This window comes from Astyanax mexicanus, chromosome 2 (assembly GCF_023375975.1).
Source record: "Astyanax mexicanus isolate ESR-SI-001 chromosome 2, AstMex3_surface, whole genome shotgun sequence".
NCBI classification, from domain to species: Eukaryota; Metazoa; Chordata; class Actinopteri; order Characiformes; family Acestrorhamphidae; genus Astyanax; species Astyanax mexicanus.
In genome coordinates this window covers 30410747-30430558 of record NC_064409.1, presented here as the reverse complement: position 1 = coordinate 30430558, position 19812 = coordinate 30410747, and the positions used below count along the sequence as shown (strand labels likewise).

At 39.8% G+C, this 19812-nt stretch overlaps 1 protein-coding gene across 3 annotated transcripts; it reads right to left on the bottom strand.

Annotated features, from left to right (window-relative positions):
- Positions 1–13472: 13472 nt before the first annotated feature.
- Positions 13473–17601, bottom strand: tigarb (TP53 induced glycolysis regulatory phosphatase b). Of its 3 annotated transcripts, XM_049475119.1 has the most exons (6): positions 17462–17600; positions 16986–17023; positions 16765–16886; positions 15540–15617; positions 15008–15118; positions 13473–14316 (listed from the first exon to the last, which is right to left on the bottom strand). In XM_049475119.1, exons 1-6 carry the CDS (start codon positions 17491–17493, stop codon positions 13903–13905), a joined length of 795 nt encoding a protein of 264 aa, XP_049331076.1. In that variant the 5' UTR covers positions 17494–17600; the 3' UTR covers positions 13473–13902. The 3 variants fall into 3 exon arrangements, with proteins under 3 accessions (XP_049331076.1, XP_049331075.1, XP_049331077.1); XM_049475118.1 differs by having other exon boundaries at positions 16765–17023; positions 17462–17601; XM_049475120.1 differs by lacking the exon at positions 16765–16886 and having other exon boundaries at positions 16975–17023; positions 17462–17601.
- Between the last annotated feature and the right edge of the window lie 2211 nt (positions 17602–19812).

Genomic DNA, 19812 nt, shown 5'->3' with positions numbered 1-19812 from the left:
AGATACTGCAAGTGAGTCAAAGTAAATACTGATTCTATGACTATGCCAACAGATGTTGCTGAAACTAGCAACACAAACACCTTACACCTCCTTTAGGAATAATTTCAAACCCATCCACCTGTACGGCCATAATTTGATCTGTATACTCTTATGGGATTAAAGGATTATCCAGTCATGATATTTCTGTGATTTACAACAAGTGAAAATGTTTTTACAGATTCCATCATTGGCAAAAACAACCCACCTACGCTTTCTAACATAGAAAGGCAATAAGAGAGGAATACAGATACTGATATAGACGCTTTCTAGTTTAAAACCAAAGGTTAATGCATGTAACAGCTGAGGAAGCATTTAAAAATGTTTTCACATTTCAAAAAGTAAATGCTTATGGATTTTTCTTGGAGGCATCGCCCTCTGCTGGAAGAAGGGGTCCTTCCTGTCAACCAGAAAATAATTCACTGCATTGCAGCAGGATAAGGACACTGTTGCACAGTTTGCCAAAGCTGCTGCATGCAAATTAATGACTTAGAGGAGATCTACCATCTTAAAGGTTAAACTGGACACAAGAACTGCACTCAGACAACAATACATTTACTATCATATTAAAACCTTAAATTCACTTTGATTTTAAGTTGCATGAAAAAAATATATACATGTATGTATTTATATTTTGTGAATATTCCACACTGTTATTATTAAAGGAAATTGCCAAAATACTCAACAGTATTTAGAAATTCCTTTTGATTTGTTAATTCAGATAATTGATACAGGTTTAATTGTGTGCACACCCCACTTGTATAATATCCATATGAAATGCTAGACATAGATAAAAAAGGGGGACCAACATGCTATTAATACCCTTCATTTTGAAAGAAAAATAAAACACAATTCTTAACACTGAATGCACATTTGCCTCACATTACTATTAATTAGGAGATATAAATGTCACTTTAAAGACACTTTAAATGTTAGAACATTAGAGGGTCATTGAGGGTAATTTGGAAAATTTTGAACATTGAAGACACTGAAACAACTAAAGGAATTATTTTTAATTAAATAACCTATGGAGCGATGAGTCCTGCTGACCAATGAGAACCAAAGCTAGCAGTGTCTGTGTGCAGGAGAGGATCCTGATCTGACTCAGCTTGGAGGGTGAGAGAGTTGAGCCAACAGAGACTCTGAGGCAGCAGATACTGGATTCCCTTCTGACCTTCTGTCAATGTGTCAATGATGACTGGCACTGACAGGCATAGACAAACAACCACTGGAGGAAAGTACATTCAGCACAATGCAAACCACACACATGATCTGTGAAAAGACTAAAGTCTAACATTATCTCAGATCTAAAGATAATTTGACAATACTATCTAAACACAAATAATGCTACAGAGTCACTATCTGAAAGAGAAGAAAAGACCTCCTCATCCTGGCCACCTTACACTAAAAGATCATGAAGTCATACTGCAACTCTAACATTGGGAATTTGCCTACAACAGTGAAATCGCTTGAAAAGTCACTTGGTGCAAGGCCATTTTTTCTGCCAACTGTACAATACAACTAAGAGAGTCTGACTCTCTCACATCTAAAGACAGTTCATCATTACTCTGCAAACACTCTTGCAGGGTCACTAACAGCAAGACTGACACTGGATTTCTTTAGAGATGCTTTTCCATCATGATGCTAGAGGGAATTTAGGAGAACTGTTGAACAATTGACACAAACGTATGTAGATTTTGGCCACATTCATCTTGTATGTGCAGTAACAAAAAAAATCACAGCTGATTGTGGACAGGACCCTGGACATCTGCTTTCTGTTTGGTGCTGGAGAGATCTCACCTATTGATTATTTACAATCACCACATAACAGTTTGCATTATAGTAATATTAAACACAAACATCAAGACAAGTAAAAATCTACTTCAGCAAGACAATAAATTGAATCTGTCTGTGATAGTAAATCATTTAAAAAGCAGCATTCATTTCGTAAGGCTTCAGTACCTTTAATTTCAAGGATTCAAGGAGATTTTATTGTCATTCGCATCACATGTGGTACATGAGGTGGAACAAAAAAATAGAACAGAACAAAATAGATAAAGATAATGGAATTAAGAGCAGTACAAGATAAAGTGTCTCAGTGCGATTTAAGGTGACAGTGTTTGTAAACAGTAATTTGTCCTTGGTGTCAGTGCAGTGTGTTGTTAGTCGGAGTTTAAGAGTCTTACAGCTTCCGGAATTAAGCTGTTTCTGAGTCTGGTTGTTTTGCACTTGATGCTCCGCAGCCTCCGGCCTGAGGGGAGCGGGACAAAAAGTGTGTGTGCTGGATGGGTGGGATCCTTCCTGATGCTGGTGGCCCGTTTCCTGCATCTGGAGGTGTAAATGTCCGTGGTGCTGGGAAGCTAACTCCAACAATCCTCTGTGCAGCCTTCACCACCCTCTGCAGTGCTTTCCTGTCTGCAGCAGAGCAGCTTCCATGCCACACATTGATGCTGGAGCACACAACGCTCTCCATCACACATCTGTAGAAGGAGGTGAGGACTACGCTCCCGAGTCCAGCTCGTCTCAGCCTCCTGAGGAAGTAGAGCCACTGATGTTTCTTCCTGACCAGAGTGGAAGTGTTGTTGCTCCAGGTGAGTTTGGCGCTCAGGTGCACACCCAAGTACCTGTAGCTGTCAACCACTTCCACCGCAGATCCTCCAATGTGCAGGGGGAGGTGGGCATGCTGGCCCCTTCTGAAGTCCACAATCATCTCCTTCATCTTCTTTACATTGGGGACACTGATAACAAATTTAATAAGGTCTATGCAATTACTTGCTTCCTGAAACAATTTCTATGGCAAGGATCCACGCAGACATACAGTACAGACTGAATATTTATGCACCTCAGCCAACAGTTTAAAGTGTAGAAAACACTATGGTTATTTTGAATGCAGGATTGCTTTTAAATGCTGTTTACATCCTGAAATTAAACACAATCTATTATGCACAGATGACAGGTGCGTTTTTTAAAAACATCTTTAATAAATAAACAGGGATCTATCAGAGTCTGATCTTCACAATACATATGTGTGGATTTATATTATGGCATGAACAAAGGAGAGAGCTGAGCTTAGACTAACAGTTACAAAACCATCTCTTAACGGTTTGGACTCCACAAATCCACAGTCAGACAGATTTAGTACAGATGGAGGAAATTCAGGGTCATTATTTTAATCCGCAGGAGTGGTTGATTAAGATCACATTAATGACAAGGCGAATACTAGACTGTATGATCCCAAAGGATCCCAAGGTAACTTCAAAGCAACTAAATGCCTTTTTCACACTGGTAACTGTTAATATTTTTGAGTACACCATCAGGAGAACACTGAGTAAGAATCAAGTGCATGCAGGGTTAAAACAGGAACGCCGTTGCTCTCCAAAAAGAACATTGCTGTTCTTTCACTGCATAAACTTTTATTTGAATTAAATTGTTTTGTACTGACTGTAATATTAAGTCTCAGTATCAGTTCTTCACTGCAAAAAAAGTTCCTTCCAGTGAGGGTCCACACTTGATCTGAAGCTAAACCAGCAAATTTGAGCACAAAGAAAAATTCCCCAAGTTTTCTTGACCAGACCATGATCCAGTCAGTTTGGATTGAGATCATTTCTTTTGGTCAGACCACATTCCATAATGTTTCTGAATTTATAGGTATATGTCCGTCCATCTGCCTCTTGATTATATTCCAGAAGTTTTCAATTTAGTAAAATCAAAGACACTCATAATTGTTAAGTGGTCTCCTATTTTTTTCAGAGCTGTATATCCAGCAAAGCAAATACTTTTGTGAGTATTTCATTGAGGGTTTTCATCAAGTTTTCTCTTCTGTCCACATTCAGTAAGATTAGCTACAGTGTCATGTTGACTTTTTGATTATATATGCACCAACATATTGAGATTGTTGAAACTTCCACAAAGTTCTAAGGCTGTTCTCATCTTTCTGTTCTTCATGCTCAGTATTAAACAAGATTGAGTCAACTTTTCTCCTATTTATCTGATTTTAGTGGTGATTTTAATATTGATTACATCTGTTACTTACCACAGGTGAGATCAATTGAGCATCAAATGCTTGAAACAGTTAGTTATTTACCCACAGTTTTGTGGGTATAGCTTTTATCATTCATTAGCTACATTAGCCTTGTACCTAAAACTGAAGAAGCTTTAGTCAGCAAACGTGAATTGGTTAAATGCTTCCAAATGTGTAAAATGTAAATTTAATTTTCTGCTAAACTCTTTCTTCAACCTAAACCGATGTACTGTTTCTTCATGTCAGACACACTTTGGTCAGCACAGTATGCTGAACTCCATGTTTCTTAGTACTACTGTCAGTCAAAAAACAGAGGTAAAAGAGCTTACAGCAGGTACAATCATTGTCTTAAATTTGTTATTTCTTAAATGTGCTTCACTTCCAACCCCCTGCAACAATTAGCACATTGTCCCAGACCATGAAGCTTCATAAACATACATTTAAATAGAGAAGTGAGGAAAATAAACTCCGGAAAAACAGAATGCCAGTGTGAGCACCAGTGTTACCTTCATGGCCCCCACAAAGTTCTGTGGTGGGAACAAGCGTGGTTAAGCTGTGGTCTAGAGCTGCCACAGACACAGAGGAAACCTGATACTAGGGACCTTTTCTGGCAAAACAGCCCTTACCGGATATCCGAAAACCTGATTCGGACTACCGGGCTTCTCCTTATTTAGAAGACAAGGGAAGTGTCTATCAGTAAACCACTAATTAAACAGGGAGGTAGAGGTGCAGCCGAATCGGGCATCATTAGGAAGCCATGCTCAAGAAACACTAAGCATGTAAATATACTTTTGTTACCACAAGGCGTGTAGGACATCATTTTTTATGGAAAACTGCATGTTGCCATTTGACTGGTTTGGATAATATGTTTGAATCTATAGAAACTGACTGGCATAAAAAGTCTCCAGGTCTTTAGGATCTGTAAAAACACTTAAAAAGTCTGAAGCTAAGGAAAAGCTTGGCTACTGTAGCAACACTACTACAGGTGTATACAGAACAGCGCAACACTCCACTGAGGAGACTGTTAAAAATGATGCAATACTGGTGGACATGTAAAATTACTTTCTCCTTCTTTAAAGACTCCAGCAGTCACAGTAAACTGTTTACCAGGAACCAGAGCAATGGACATTAGTGGCAATCATAAGTTCTTAACCAGGAGATAGTTGAGAATGATAATTCATGTGAGGGCTAATGATATTCGTCTGAGGTGATTTAACTGGCCCAAACTGAATGTCCAAGTGATGTTTGGATAATTAAGTGGGTTCTATGGATAGTTACGTGGGCTCTATAAATTCCTTACTGATTATAAAGTTCTTCTGTGAATGTACAAAGCCTAAGAGCCAAAGAGCTAGCTTCAGATTTGGAAAACCTATTTATTTTTATTATGCACCATTACTTTCACTTAGATTTCAGAGGGCTAGCTTCTTACTAATGTATTTTTTTGCACTATAAGACGCACTAGCTTATAAGGTGCACTATCAATGTCTATTTTCTGCTCTATTTTCATACACAAGGCGTACTAGATTATAAGGCGCGTTTTAAGAGATAGTATAAGGAACTTCAAATTCAGCATGGCTCACTGCTGGGTGGTGGAGGGTAGCTAACTTAGTTAAGTAAAGCTAAGCAAAGTAAACAAAATTCTAATAAAAAAAGAATTTCTTTTAAAGTCAAACGAGTGCTAGATGTTAATCTACACAAATTTATCTCCTGAAATGAGTAAAGCACTTCCATTTATTTACAGTAAGCTTAGATTCCTGAATTGTCAGTACTAAGGATGGAGCATTAGCATTAGCAGCTAACCACTACAGCGGGGTAATGCAGGTAATAGCAAGCGCGGTTAGAAGGTAATGCTAATGCTGCTCCAGTAATGCTAGTCGGGGTAAGGAGCGGGCAAAAGGACGATAATACTCACCTCTGAACGGGTGTATAACGCTGCAATTTGGTGGAGTGGCTTTACTGCTCCTCACAACTTGACTGGTAAAATTTATACACAACACACTGGATCAAAAGGCGCCAAAAGACATTTTTTGGGAAAATTAAAGGATTTTAAGTGCTCCTTATAGTGCGAAAAATACAGTTCCCAGAATTCAAAACGCATCAACATGAAGAAGAACCTTTTCTTATAAACTCCCTCAAATCTGAAATCAATTAATTTACTTACATAATGTTCCAGACTTAGATACAGTCTCAATCGTCCAGTCTATACAAAAAACTTACTTGTTTTATTTAGCTTTTGTTAATTATTGTTACCTTTCAGATAAAGACTTAAAATGTGTTTTAATTTGCTGAGGGCAAGGACTTTCTGTTAGGGATAATATGCATTGGCGTAGGAACTGGGGGGACGGGTGGTACATGTCCCCCCAATATCAGAAATAGGTGGATTCGTCCCCCAAAAATATCCTTCCCAACAATTTTTCTAAGAAAAAGGTAACTAACCAGGTAAACTGTGATGACACTGTTTTTGATAGCTGGTTAAAAAGACTCATCACTGAATCAAAACACACAGATTAAACCCACTGTGTGATTAATAAACTGCAGCTTGTGTCTAGTCAGTTACCTTTTAGAATTAGGTCGATAGATGGTCAAGGTTTGAGAAAAATCTATTTATATGATGTTCAACCTGCCCTGATGTGCATGATCAGTCAATAACGATTTCATTTTCAAATTGGGTTTATTAATTTAGGATTGCAGGCCTACTGTAAGCTATAATAAACGAAAATTCATTTAACGAACTAGTATTGCGGATAGCCAGAATTAAGAAACTTTACAGTACTTTATGTTGGTAGTTTAAAGCAGTTTCTTAACCCTGATCACTGCCCTAAAATTGTGTGTTTTCCACATGATCCAACTGATCAGCTAATAAACAATCCTTTATTAGGTTTACCTGTTAAAATATCCTAGCCCCCTATGGATCATAACTAAATAATTATGTATATCTAGCAGTGTATTAGACACATCACACCATCACTTACTTTATTAAGTGCCTTTAAAGCAGAGGAAGCTCTAGAATCTGCAGAACAGTGGGAATATGCAGTAGAATATGTAGGAACAGGGAACAGGGTAGGAACAGGGTTGACTCTAATTTGACTTCTGTTTATTTGTAGTTCACAGTAAAATCACAGTAAGATCACATGTCCTGAGTAAATAGAGGGATTCCAGGCAAATCCAAATGTTTTTTTTATACTGTAATTGTAGGTGTTTTGAGCAACTATACAGCAACTTGTTGTGACAATGTTTAAATAAGATTGTAAAAAAGTATAAAGAGAATGTTAATTTTAAACTTGCTTTTAATAGAAGCAAGGCTTTGCATTCAGAATATATGAGTAATTCTTAAAGAGTATTAATAGTGTAGGCCCCTTAGGACTAATATTTATTAATATTTCTTTCAATAATTTGTTTCAGTGTGTCACGGTGGGTGACCCAGGCAGGGAGACGAGGAGATGGACGCAAGTGCAGGCAGGGTGAAATAAATAATAATTTAATAAATAAATAGCAAGTAAACAAAGAAACAAGGAACGAGTAAACACGGAACAAAGAATAACGAATAACCAAAAACCAAAACAAACCAGTGAAACTAGAGAACATAAACTAAACAAAACAAGAAGTACTAATGATAAACAAACAGGGAGTAAATAAACAAAGAAACAAACGAGGGACTGAATAAATACAAAACTAAACTGGGCAGTGATAAATATATACAAGGAAATAAACAAGAAGCTAAACAAGACTAGGAAAACTAACCTGAGCAGGGCAAGGGAGAAAACGATGGAAATAAACAGGGAACTAGAAATAAACAAGAAGATAAACAAAGGACAAGGGCTAAGGCTATGAAATACAGAGATAAATATGTAACACAGAGAGAGACGAACAACAGGGGGTAAGTGCAAAGACCGACGAAGGACAAGAGACAAAGGAAGGCTTTATAGCACACAAGGGAAGTGGAAACACCTGGGGCTAGGGGGCGGAGCTACAATTGACACAGGTAGAAAAGTACTGAAACAGAACACAGGAGCACAGGTCACGTGGGACACACACAGAGACATGAGACAAGACCAAGACGTGACACAGTGTGTCATAAAAGGTAAAAGAACAATTTATAAATAAGTTAATTGTTTTCATTTTTACTGTTTTGCATATTTTATTAAGGACTAGAATGCATGTGGTCCTATAGTAAAAGCTCATGATACGACTGAATAAAAAATCTAACTACATTTTATTTGTTTTTTTGTCATATACAGGGGTTGGACAATAAACTGAAACACCTGGTTTTAGACCACAATCATTTATTGTCCTGGCAGACAGTTCTGGTGGAAACAGGAGAGTTGTGGTGCACATTGAATTCTGTGATTCCCTTTCAGACCGCTTCCTCTTGCGTCCACAGTTAATCCTGTTGGATGTGGTTGGTCCTTCTTGGTGGTATGCTGACATTACCCTGGATACACGTGGCTCTTGATACATCACAAAGACTTGCTGTCTTGGTCACAGATGAGCCAGAACTCTGGTATGTCACACAATGTTGTGTGTATTGCAATATTTTGAGCAAAACTGTGCTCTTACCCTGCTAATTGAGCCTTCACACTCTGCTCTTACTGGTGCAATGTGCAATTAATGAAGATTGGCCACCAGGCTGCTCCAATTTAGCCATGAAACCTCCCACACTAAAATTACAGGTGTTTCAGTTTCATTGCAAGCATAGTTTTTTTTTTTTTACCAACAGTGAATGTAATGTGGAGTAACATGTTGAGGTTGTAAAGTTACCTTTACTTGGATGTAACTAATAATAAATAGAAGTACAGCAAAATGGTTTATTTGTGATTAAAAGTAATTCTACAAATGTTGTTCTAAGATACTATAGGGAGGGCTTTGATTCATATTAGCAAATGTACCCCCCCCCACCCACTGTACAATGGGAAAGTCATGGGGAATTGTAATTAGGAGTTATTCTGAGGTGTTGTCACTTTGTCAAGGTCTGGTCTCTTTTAGCTGACATGAAACTATATGATCAGGGACAACCCAAGGACCACTAATATACAGGCCTGTGCTGGACAGAAAGTTGCTGAAATGCCCTTTGGACAAAGCTTTTATGAACAACCAGAGGAATAAATGTGAAGCAATTAACAATGTTGATTGTACCTTTGGTGGTATCATCATGCTTTGAGGCTGTTTACAAATGATCTAACAATTATACCAAGAAAAGCTGTTGATAATATGGAGCACACAAATAAGTTATGTTATTGATAATCAGCCAATAATTAATTGCTATTCCTCTATGAGCTCTAGGTGACTTTAATTTTGTCTGGAACACAGTGCGTAATTAATGTCTGTTCTGAGGAGACAATATCGACCACTTCAAGCTCCAGAGACCACAAGCATTCAGCAGAGTCATCACATTACACCACAGTGAATTAGTGTCCACTTAACACACCCTCACATCTTCTCTCTAAAGAAAGAACAAGGAAAGAACAGGCTTATTTCATAAGAGTAATAATAGTTTTTCATGATGCAGCAAACAATATAGTACAGACTATAAGATGGAGTGGGAAGACGGGGGGCGATGGAGTGGGAAGACGGGGGGGGGGGGCGATGGAGTGGGAAGATGGAGTGGGAAGACGGGGGGCGATAGAGTGGTAAGACGGGGGGCGATGGAGTAGGAAGATGGAGTGGGAAGACAGGGGGCGATGGAGTAGGAAGATGGAGTGGGAAGACAGGGGGCGATGGGAGACAGAAGAGGGTAGGGAGGACAGACAGACTGAGGAATAAGAGAGAGAGAGGAGGAGGAGTGGCCATGTTCGAGCACCGCCCTACGAGACTGCAGGAAGGCGGAGTCACGGCCCGCCAGCGGGCCGGGCGGAAGAACGCAGGTTAGAAGGGAAAACAGGGGGAAAAAAAACGGGCCGCGGGAGCGGCGTGGGCGCCGGGAGCGGCAGCGGCAACAACGAAGGCGCCGGGAGCGGCAGCAGTGACGACGAAGGCGCCGGGAGCGGCAGCAGTAACGGCGAGGGCGCCGGGAGCGGCAGCAGTAACGGCGAGGGCGCCGGGAGCGGCAGCAGTAACGGCGAGGGCGCCGGGAGCGGCAGAGGTGAGAGAGAGAGAAAGAAGACCGGAGGGAACCTTCCGGTAGCGGCCAGACCGGGCTGAGGAGCCAGGGCGGGCCGAGGAGCCAGGAGAGCAGACACCAGCCGCGGCGGTTGGGGAAAGACGCACCGTAATCAAGGAAGGCAGCCGGCAGCAGTGGCGATGGAGGAGTAGGTGTGGACGAGAACAGTTGGTCGTGCGAGGTTGGACGCCAGCCGCAGAAGACATAGAGGTGGAGTACCATCGTGGTGCAGGTAAGGAGCGGGAGTCAACGCCGCAGGCAAGGCTTGTTCAATCGCGGGGTCGTTCAACTGCGGGGTTGTTCAACGAGCAGGTAGAGAGGAAGTGACGGTTTAAATAGGGAAGGAAGTGGGAGGAGTGAGGGCGTGGATCAACTCCCAAAACTTAGTTATGGATACATAACTCCACTTATTAGTATCTAAATGACTAAACATTTTCGGTAAAATGTCTTACTCTCAAGATCTCAGTATCTACGATCTATTGTGAATAAAAGACACTATGGCTCTATGTTATTTGCAAATTATTGTATTGTGTGTTTATTTACAATTGGATGATTCTCTGCAATGGGTGCCTTTTGGATCAAATTTCTTTGTGACGAAAATACTTGACTAATGATAAATTTCTTAATCCTTTATCTGATTAGTTAGTTAAGCCTTATAACAATATATGACTTGTTTATTATTATTTATTTGAAAAAGCTCACAATGTGTGTCAATCATTAAATAATTAATAACGTAGAAATGTTCAATTTTTGTGCATCAGCTTCAGGCAGGCAGGCTTCTAGATATTGCGATTAATTGCAATTTATATATAGACAACCCCAACTAAGAAAAGTTGGTACCATATAGAAAAGATATGTAGATTATCTGTTATATTTAATTGTTTTCAGCTACTTTTATTACTTGTGATACAAAGCTAATCTCTTTTCTATATTCTTTATTAGTGCTTTATAAACTTCCTGGAAGCACTGTGTACATGGCTTGATTAATTCTACAATTAATTCTACAATTACTAAAAAGCCTAGAGTGGCCATACACAGCCCAAAACACAGCGGTCATGTGACATTGTTTGGATGTCTACAGTGGAGCTTGGACATGTGTTACTGGCTGTGTTTTTATTGGAAGCCATACATTTACGAGTGGCACTTCCTGTTCAGAAGAACAATATAATTCTACAGGGACATGCTGTATAATTACACACACACACACACACACACACACACACACACACACACACACACACACACACAGAATGACAGTGACAATGTAAGCATGTGCAGTGAAGTCTTGCAGTGAAATTAGATGTGGACAGGATTACTGTACAGAGAGCTGTTTCTCTGGGCCCTGCAGGGTGAGGGTCTGCAGGTTGGGCCCCTCTGGCCGCAGTGTTCAGTGTGTGTGTTAATGTGTGTGAGTTGAGGTTGAACAGAGGCTGGGGTTTTGGTATTTTGGGTGCAGGACAGTGGGCGGTTCTGTGTGTTTGGAGGAATGCAAAGCCGCAGACTCTCCAGACTAGATTAAGGGGCAGTGGTGCTGTTCTGCTGTCCAGTTCCTTCATGCGTGACAAAACCAAACAGCCCACCGCCTACTCACTGCCCCCGAAATGACAGGCTTCAGAAGACCAGCGCGCTCCCAGCATAGGCTAGTCGGGACAAAGTAAAGGGGACGAGGCCGGGATTGCGTGCGGCCAGTGTGTGGGCGGCGGCGGCGGTGGCGGGGACGCGTCCTGACTTTTCTCTCATCACAGCCACCAAACACAGCGGTACAGCGCCATCTACCGGACTCACTGCCTCTCTACCCTACAGGACCCAAAAATACATGAGAGACACGAGCATCATGTCCCGTAATGTTCAATCAGTGTCACGTGTACCAGTTTAATTATCAGTCGAGAATACTCGGTGCTTAATCCGAAAATAGAAAACTGGGTGTAAAAGTATTTAATTTGTTTCCACCATTTAGTACAGTCAAGATAAAATATTTTTCATGTGTTTGTTAAATTGTCAAGTTTTCTTTCTATTTCTGCTCCTAAAGCAATTCATTTTACATACAGTTTTAAATCGTAATTTTTTTTTTCGTGCAACAAAGGTTGATTTATACCATTATATTTTTTGTATAAAAAAATGCAAAATAGAAAAATCTGATCTTTTCAGATTAGGGGTAGCAAAATTAGGAAAAATTAGAAAAAAATTATCAGCTGCTGGAGCCCCGAAGGAGCTCAATTGGCTTTGCTCTCTCTGGGAGTGTAGATGGCGCGCTCTCCCCACATCACTCCAAAGGCTGATATCGATCAGCACAAAGTGTCTGTGAGCTGATGTATCGGAACGGAGTTGCTGCGCTTTCCTATGAGCGCATTGTTATACTACTCAGCAATGCTGCATGAAAAGAGGCGGAGTCTGACTTCACATGTATTGGAGGAGGCATGTGTTAGTCTTCACTCTCCTGGTTTTGGAGCATCACTAGTGATAGAGGGAGTCCTAATGAGTGTGTTGGGTAATTGGCTGTATAAATTTGGATAAAATGGGATAAAAATGTTAAATAAAATTATAATTTTTTTTTTTTAATTTTAGCACCAAACTGTCAGAAATTTGAATTGATAATTGTTTCACTGACCGTGTTTGCCATATTTCGCTAAAGCGAAAACTGCTGGGACCTGCAGGGTATACATGTATGTTGCATCAGACTTCAGACACAATGCCTTTTACTAAATATTCCTGCACCACACCTGACACTGTAGATCAGTGGAATGTGAAATGTCTGCACAACTACTGAAATCGAATGCCCCATCTATCCGACACCCACTATCGCTCCAACTCAGATCACTTGATTATTTAAGTGCTCCAGCATTTGCAAGCCAACCCTGAGTTAACGCTTCTTGACCAATTTACAAACTGTACAGTAATTCTGTGACTTTCGGCGTGATAATTTACGTTCATCTCATGAACAGTGCATCTAGTATTAACAATAGTGTTTCGTTACTTACAGACATGAGCACTCCTAGAATAATGCTAAGGAATTTGCATATTTTTCCCTGTACAGTCAGTGCATAATATCATTTAACCATTTAACCTTCCTTTCATCATGAACGAAATCTGTAGGAATTTCAGTGTGTAAAGGGCAAGGGCGTGAGCCAAAATTTAACACTTAAGATCTCCTATTCCTCAGACGGCACTGCATCAAAACCCATCATTCAACTATACCTGATAGAACCACATGGGCAAAGAATTATTTCACAAAACATCGTCAAACAATTCAATGCAGTTATATTAACAAATACCTCCCTTACAGAAGGGTTACTCATGAGTTACACACACAAAGGGATGTGTGAATATAGATGACTCTTTTATTCATTTCTTAAAATGTTAACTCCTCATTTATATTAAGGGATTCATCACCTTTTATTTCTAATTGAACATGATAATACGATATAAGATAATAATGTTCATTGTGTCAGTCTAAGAAAAACAGTGGTATTTGTTTAAAGTTATAGAATTGAGGTAGTGTCACACAAGTATTTTCTCATTTCACTCTCCTCACTGCAAATATAAAATGATTTGTAGACAGTTTGGATCACAGCAATCTCAGGATCTTAAATAAACAATACAATGCAACACAGATTTCATGCAAAGAAACTTGATTCCCTTCCATGTCCATAATTTTAAGGATATTAACTGTAGTGAACAGGAAAACATTGCACTTTAAGTCTGCACCAAAAGAATTTGAACACTTTAACTTTAACCCCACATTAAGCCTCTAATCTGAGTCTTTGAGGGTGGCAAGATGGTCCCTCCTGTTGATAAAGACACAGTGAACTACAGAGGGCTGTGGGCCATTCTCGCCTATATCTAGAGTGATGATGAACCTGCAGATGCCTGTGTTGGGGCAGGCTGAGTAGATATGGTTCATCTTCAGACCGGCAGGCAGGCTACAGTGCAATTCATCTACCAAGTGGCGTACTGCAACTCTGATATAGGCACCATGGCTCACGACCAGAGCATGAATAGGCAGGTCAGCGACTCCGTCATCGGCAAATCCTGCAACCATGGGCTGTGGTGATACTGAGGGTGCTGGACAAGTAGAGGGGCATGCAAGCTGACCAGCCTGACAGTGGTCGTCAATCATGCGCTGGAACATAGACTTGAGGAACTTCTGGAAACGTGTCTTTACCTGGACACAGACACAAGTGCACACACACACACAAGGTGTGACAATGTAAGTTTAATGGAAAGTCATTTTCCATGTTCTTTAGAAAAAGACCAGAAAAAATCGATATTTCCATTCCCCCTTTAAATGGCTTCTAACACTGCATAACAAATACATCTGTACAAATGACAATATGCACTCTGTCTAAAAAAATCTATGGTTTCTATGCAGCGATTTCAAATCACTGTTAATGCCAATGATCAAGAGAGGGGGCAAAACCCACAGACAATATTTTGTTACTTCCTGTTACTCTGAATTTTTATTTATTCAAACTTTTTATTTTTTTATTTAAAACCATAAAAAAAACTTCACATAAGATTCACAAATGCTTATGGCCTAGAAAACTAGCCTCTCCTAGTTAGCAAAAGGCCTAAAATTGGCCAGTCCAAAATGTTGTGTTCACGCTATTTACCTAACTAAGACATCCTGCTTTAAGGCAGGCACAAAAATACCAGGAGTTATCAAAAAAACAATCCTAAAGTAGTTGCTATTTTGCTTACTTCATCCTCTTCTCTAAATTTTTTAAAGGTAGACTTTTGCCTTTATGAAGTTACTTGACAGCTAATGTCTATTACACAACGTCTATGGTGTGATAGAAACATGTTATATATATGTCTCAATGCCTGTTTTGCTCACATATAGGAAAGAGATTTACCTCCTTGAGGGTTTCTCCTCCTGGTGGTGTAAAATCTCGGCAGGCTTGGCCTGCTGCATTGGCCATGTTCTTCAGGTCTTCTTTGGGCCGGCCCTCAGCAACCCCAAACCCCTGCCGAACACAGCACACACTGAGAAGAGGCATGGGGATGGTGCATTCAGAAGTGGATCCTGTTCCATATTTAGTAAGGGTAACAGGTACAAGTTAGGATCTTAGGGACAGGATATGGTAAATATTGAGCATGGTAAAGAAGTGTTAAACGAGTCAGTATGTAGGGCAACAGGCATCATTCAGTAATCAAGGTGAGTGCCTAAAGGATGTTTAACCAGTTTCTATTTAATTACCTAACCTAATAAAGAAATGATAAGATGCATGGGATCAGATTTTCCAGCTGTGTGAGGCTAAAGTTAAGGCAGATTACATATATATATATATATATATATATATATATATATATATATATATATATATATATATATATATATATATATATATATATAACAATGAGGAATGTTAATCGGCAGAAGCTCACCCTTTCTCTGAGCAAAGGATCCAGCACTATCTCCACATTAGAAGATTGGACATTGTTTCTTAGAATTATCTCAGCAGTCTGAAGAAAAGAAAACAAGACAGAACCACACATGAACCTCATGTATCATGTAGATCTACAGTTCTGTTAAAAATACTTTTCAGTTAATGGGTCATTATATTAAAATATGTTGGGTCAATTTCCCTAAATCTGATTAAGCACACTAAAGTTTCAATTGTCTATTAATAATGGAAATAATTCCAGTCAAAACTGGGTGTGGGTCTTGGAAACTGACCAGATATGTACAGATGTTTGCAAGCAACCTGCTTTATAGAAATTAGAAACATTACATAGGAATTTGACACTCTCTCCAGCAGTAACATCACTTATACTTGATACAAGGAAAAGGCGGTGAGGATTTAATCACACTCAGTCACAAGTGAATTAGCAAGGTCAGGTACTGAAGCTCAAATGCCAGTCCAGCTCATTCTAAAGATACTGGATAGAGCTTTATCACTTCACAGAAATTAGTTCCACTGCTGCAGTCCCTAGTGCTTTCTACCCCATAAATGACACCTGGCATTGATGATGAGAAATTAGCGCCAAATTGAAAAGCAAATACTATTGTGAAAAAATGAAAATGCAATCCATTTCCAAATGAATCCACCTTAAAAAGCAACCAGCTCAACAGCACTGTTTTCCACTGTGTGGTGCTGTGAATGTTTAAAAGCAAAACACAATGTACAGGATTGCATTTCGTCTGGGAGCAGCGCGGTACTCGTGCCTGAATGAAATGAAACTTTTCAATTAGAACCCAATGTAATGTAATGGATTTTGCTTTTCATTTTGGCACATATTCTGCAAGATACTGTGGAAAAGCAAGCATCTTATATGCAATTGCATTTACATTTTTTCACAGGGTTTGCTTTTCAATATGGTACTTATTCCTCTCCATAGGCACTGGGCACAGTGACCTTATGCTGATTGGCAGCTTTATTTCAAACAAACGTAAACGTAAAGCAGCTGTGGCCAAAAGCTGCTTCATATGTCTATAAGGAGCATGATGGGTAATAAACTTTAAAGAAATCTAGCTGCAGTCTTGCTTCTACTGACCATGCAGTATTCTCAGAGTTTAAAAGTTATTACAATTTGTGTCTTTGACTTTAAACTTTAAATGAATTGTCTGTGTTCGGGTGGAATAAGATTAAACCATAAGACAAACAAACACCTGTATGGCTCTCTGGAGATTGCTAGCAAAAACATTGGTGAAGCGAAGGTCTTGGAGGTAGTGTCCTGCTGCTTCTGCCTGTCGCTTTCCAACTTCTGACAAAGGAGTGTCAATACCTTGACCTACATTAAAAGACACACAAACAAAGACAAAACATTGCCCACATTCCTGCAGCAAACATAGAGAGTATTTCTCACTGTTTATACTCACACTGCGCATACCTTGCAGGAGCTTGTCTTTGTTGTACTGTGTTTCACCACTACAGGGGAAAAGAGCACAACTAAACCAAAGACACAACTTCGACCAGACACCCAAAGCAAGAATCAATTACAAGAGCTTTTTTTTTATTCAGGCCAATATAGCTGTTTTTAGAAAATGATCTAACATGACCATCACACCATAGTACTTCTTTATAGTTTTGTATGTTTTGTATATATTTTTTAATGTTATGTTCGTGGTGAGGGTACTGGACACCCCTGTAATAGCCCAATAAACAACTGGTTATAATAACAACTGGTTATAATACACAACTAGTTATAATGTGAATAAAGTCATTTCTTTTTCTCGCTCTCTCTTTCTTTGTGTCTCCTTTTTCTCTCTCCGTATCTCTCCCGGTCTCCTTTTCTGTCTGTCTCTTAGTCTCTCTCTCTGTCTGTCTGTCTCTCAGTCTCGCTCTCTCCGTGTCTCTGGTACTTACTGTCGGAGCAGTGTGAGGCTGAAGCTGAGCATGGTGATAGTTATGGTGATAGTAACAGTGGTAACAGAGCGGAGGAGGAGAGTGGACGGGCTGCCGGCTCTTCCTGGTTCATGTGGCTGAGTGCCGCAGCTCGTTGACGTCATCTAACGGACTTGGCCCTGTGTGGAGTCTGTGGACACGCTGCCCTCGTGTGGCGAAACAGCTGAACTACATTAAAATAAAGAAGAGCGAAGATAAGACCATGCAGTTAAACCACATGCATCCTGTATCACGTGTTACTTCAAGTTTCTTCTTTTACTATGTAGTTCTCTTACAGACTGAATCAGATTGTCTCACCCTCTACCTTTACAAGCCAAGGTCTGCTGCTGTAAAGCATGCCCACAGCGCACCTTTTAGGTGTTCACAAAACACAACATGTAGACCCATAGACTGTGTATAGCTGGACAGAGCATTGTCTCTCAAAAGTGAAGCCACCACAGGCCGGGCGGCCCCCCGTTTGCTAGTTTTAGTCTCTGCTTATATTGTCAAATTTTTATAGTCCCACAGAACACGTTTTTAAAAACGTTATTCAGCTCTATTCAAAACAGGTGTGGTTATTGTCAAAGGGCTGGTTATGGGCGGGACCAATAACAGACCGTCAGCTCCGCTCCGCTCCGCTCTGCAGCCTGTGACCGCGAGGCAGCCCTCAGAGGCGGGTTTATTTAAATGGTAGGAGCTCTCCACAGTCTTTCTCCCTCCTCTAGTCTCTACTGCACAGACTCGGTTTTCAGGATCGCCAACATGGCGGAAGATTTCGGATTAATTTTCACTGAATGAATGGGAACGGAGACACGACGTCCATCTTTTTTTACAGCCTCTGTGTAGACCAAATACATTCCTACCAGTTGACCAGTCTCCCATGTGTTTAAATGAACTATAGTTGAGATTTCGCATGAGCTTTCTTTAGCAGTGGCCACTCTCGAAACTGGGAAAGAACCTGCACAATAGTCTCTCTAATCTTAGCTGAAGTTGAGTGTCTTGGTAGACTTTCTTACTAGTTTTAGTTTGTGAGGGCGGCCTGCTCTAGGCAGATAATTTATAATAATGCAAATCCCAAGGCCACAGTGATTAACTGATAAGGGGAGACCATTGAGTAAGAAAGTCAAAATGTTTTAAATAATTATTAACCTACAGAGCACACAGACACTTTCAGGGCCTAAACTGAAGAACTGAAGTTTAACACTGGTAATGGCAAAATAGTTTGGAACACTTTGCTATGCCCCTAGAGGTCAGCTCTTTTGGTACCGGTTAATAGAAAGTAACACTCTAGACCAGGGGTCGGCAATTAAGTTTGGCCGCGGGCCAGATTTTTTCCAAGCCATTACATGGCGGGCCACAAGCACTTGGGCGCGGTGGCGGGAGGGCGCTCTTAAAATGACAAGCAGACATTCAAGTGGGCTGATGTGGGTGAAATCTGTGGACTGACCATTGGGGGCGCTATTAATGATATACCTGTTTGTTAAATAAAAAAAAAAAACGAATATAAAAAAAAAACAGAATAAAGAAGCTAGCAGTTATCTAACAGCCCGTGGCTCTATCAAAAAATCTTTAATAAAATTTTCTGTTTTGGAAAATTAAGTTTCTAAATAAAGAGCATTTTTGAGACGGACAGTCCGATTTTTTTTTTCATTATAGTTCAACCTCACGGGCCAGATGTTTCTTGCTTGCGGGCCGCCTATTGCCGACCTATGCTCTAGACACTGTCTGATTGATAACTCTCATTCAAGTAAATTCCTACTTAAATTCAAATGTCCAGTTCACACTTCATTAGTTCACATCTGAAGCCTGTCAAGTTGACACTCCATGCAATATTTTAGCTTAATTAGATGTATGGTTAATGAGAAACACTTATTTAGCATTTACAATGCCCTCTAATTATATGCACAACTGATACCTACCACAGTATTCCTGATTTAAGCTGTGCAGCTTCAAATGTTTAGGACTAACATTAAATATCTGAGTAATGAAAAGATTAATGCAAACAAAAATAGTTTTTTTTTTGCACTGTGTGCTTAATAACAACAATAATAATAATAATAAGAAGAAGAAGAAGAAGAAGAAGAAGAAGAAGAAGAAATACAATAATACAGAAACACAAAACATGTTTTGGTTTAAATTTATTAAAATGAAAGAATGTGGAATAAGGGATTGAGGTACATGCTGTAGCTCATAATCAGTATTAAAAGAAAAAAGTATTCTATTCATGTTGTCTTTGTTGTAAACTACACCATTGGTGAAACTGGTGAACACTGCATTAACATACTTGCACACAAACAAACAAACAAATAAACAAACAAACAAACAAACAGGCA

What these genes read in the sequence shown, in the direction of transcription:
- tigarb (XM_049475118.1), bottom strand. Translation starts at nt 17,493, where the DNA reads ATGCTCAGCTTCAGCCTCACACTGCTCCGACA. An exon ending in ATCTCCAGAGAGCCATACAG is followed by an intron (nt 15,618 to 16,764) that starts GTGTTTGTTTGT and finishes TCTTTTCTTCAG; the next exon opens with ACTGCTGAGATAATTCTAAG. An exon ending in ATCCTTTGCTCAGAGAAAGG is followed by an intron (nt 15,119 to 15,539) that starts GTGAGCTTCTGC and finishes TGTGTTCGGCAG; the next exon opens with GGGTTTGGGGTTGCTGAGGG.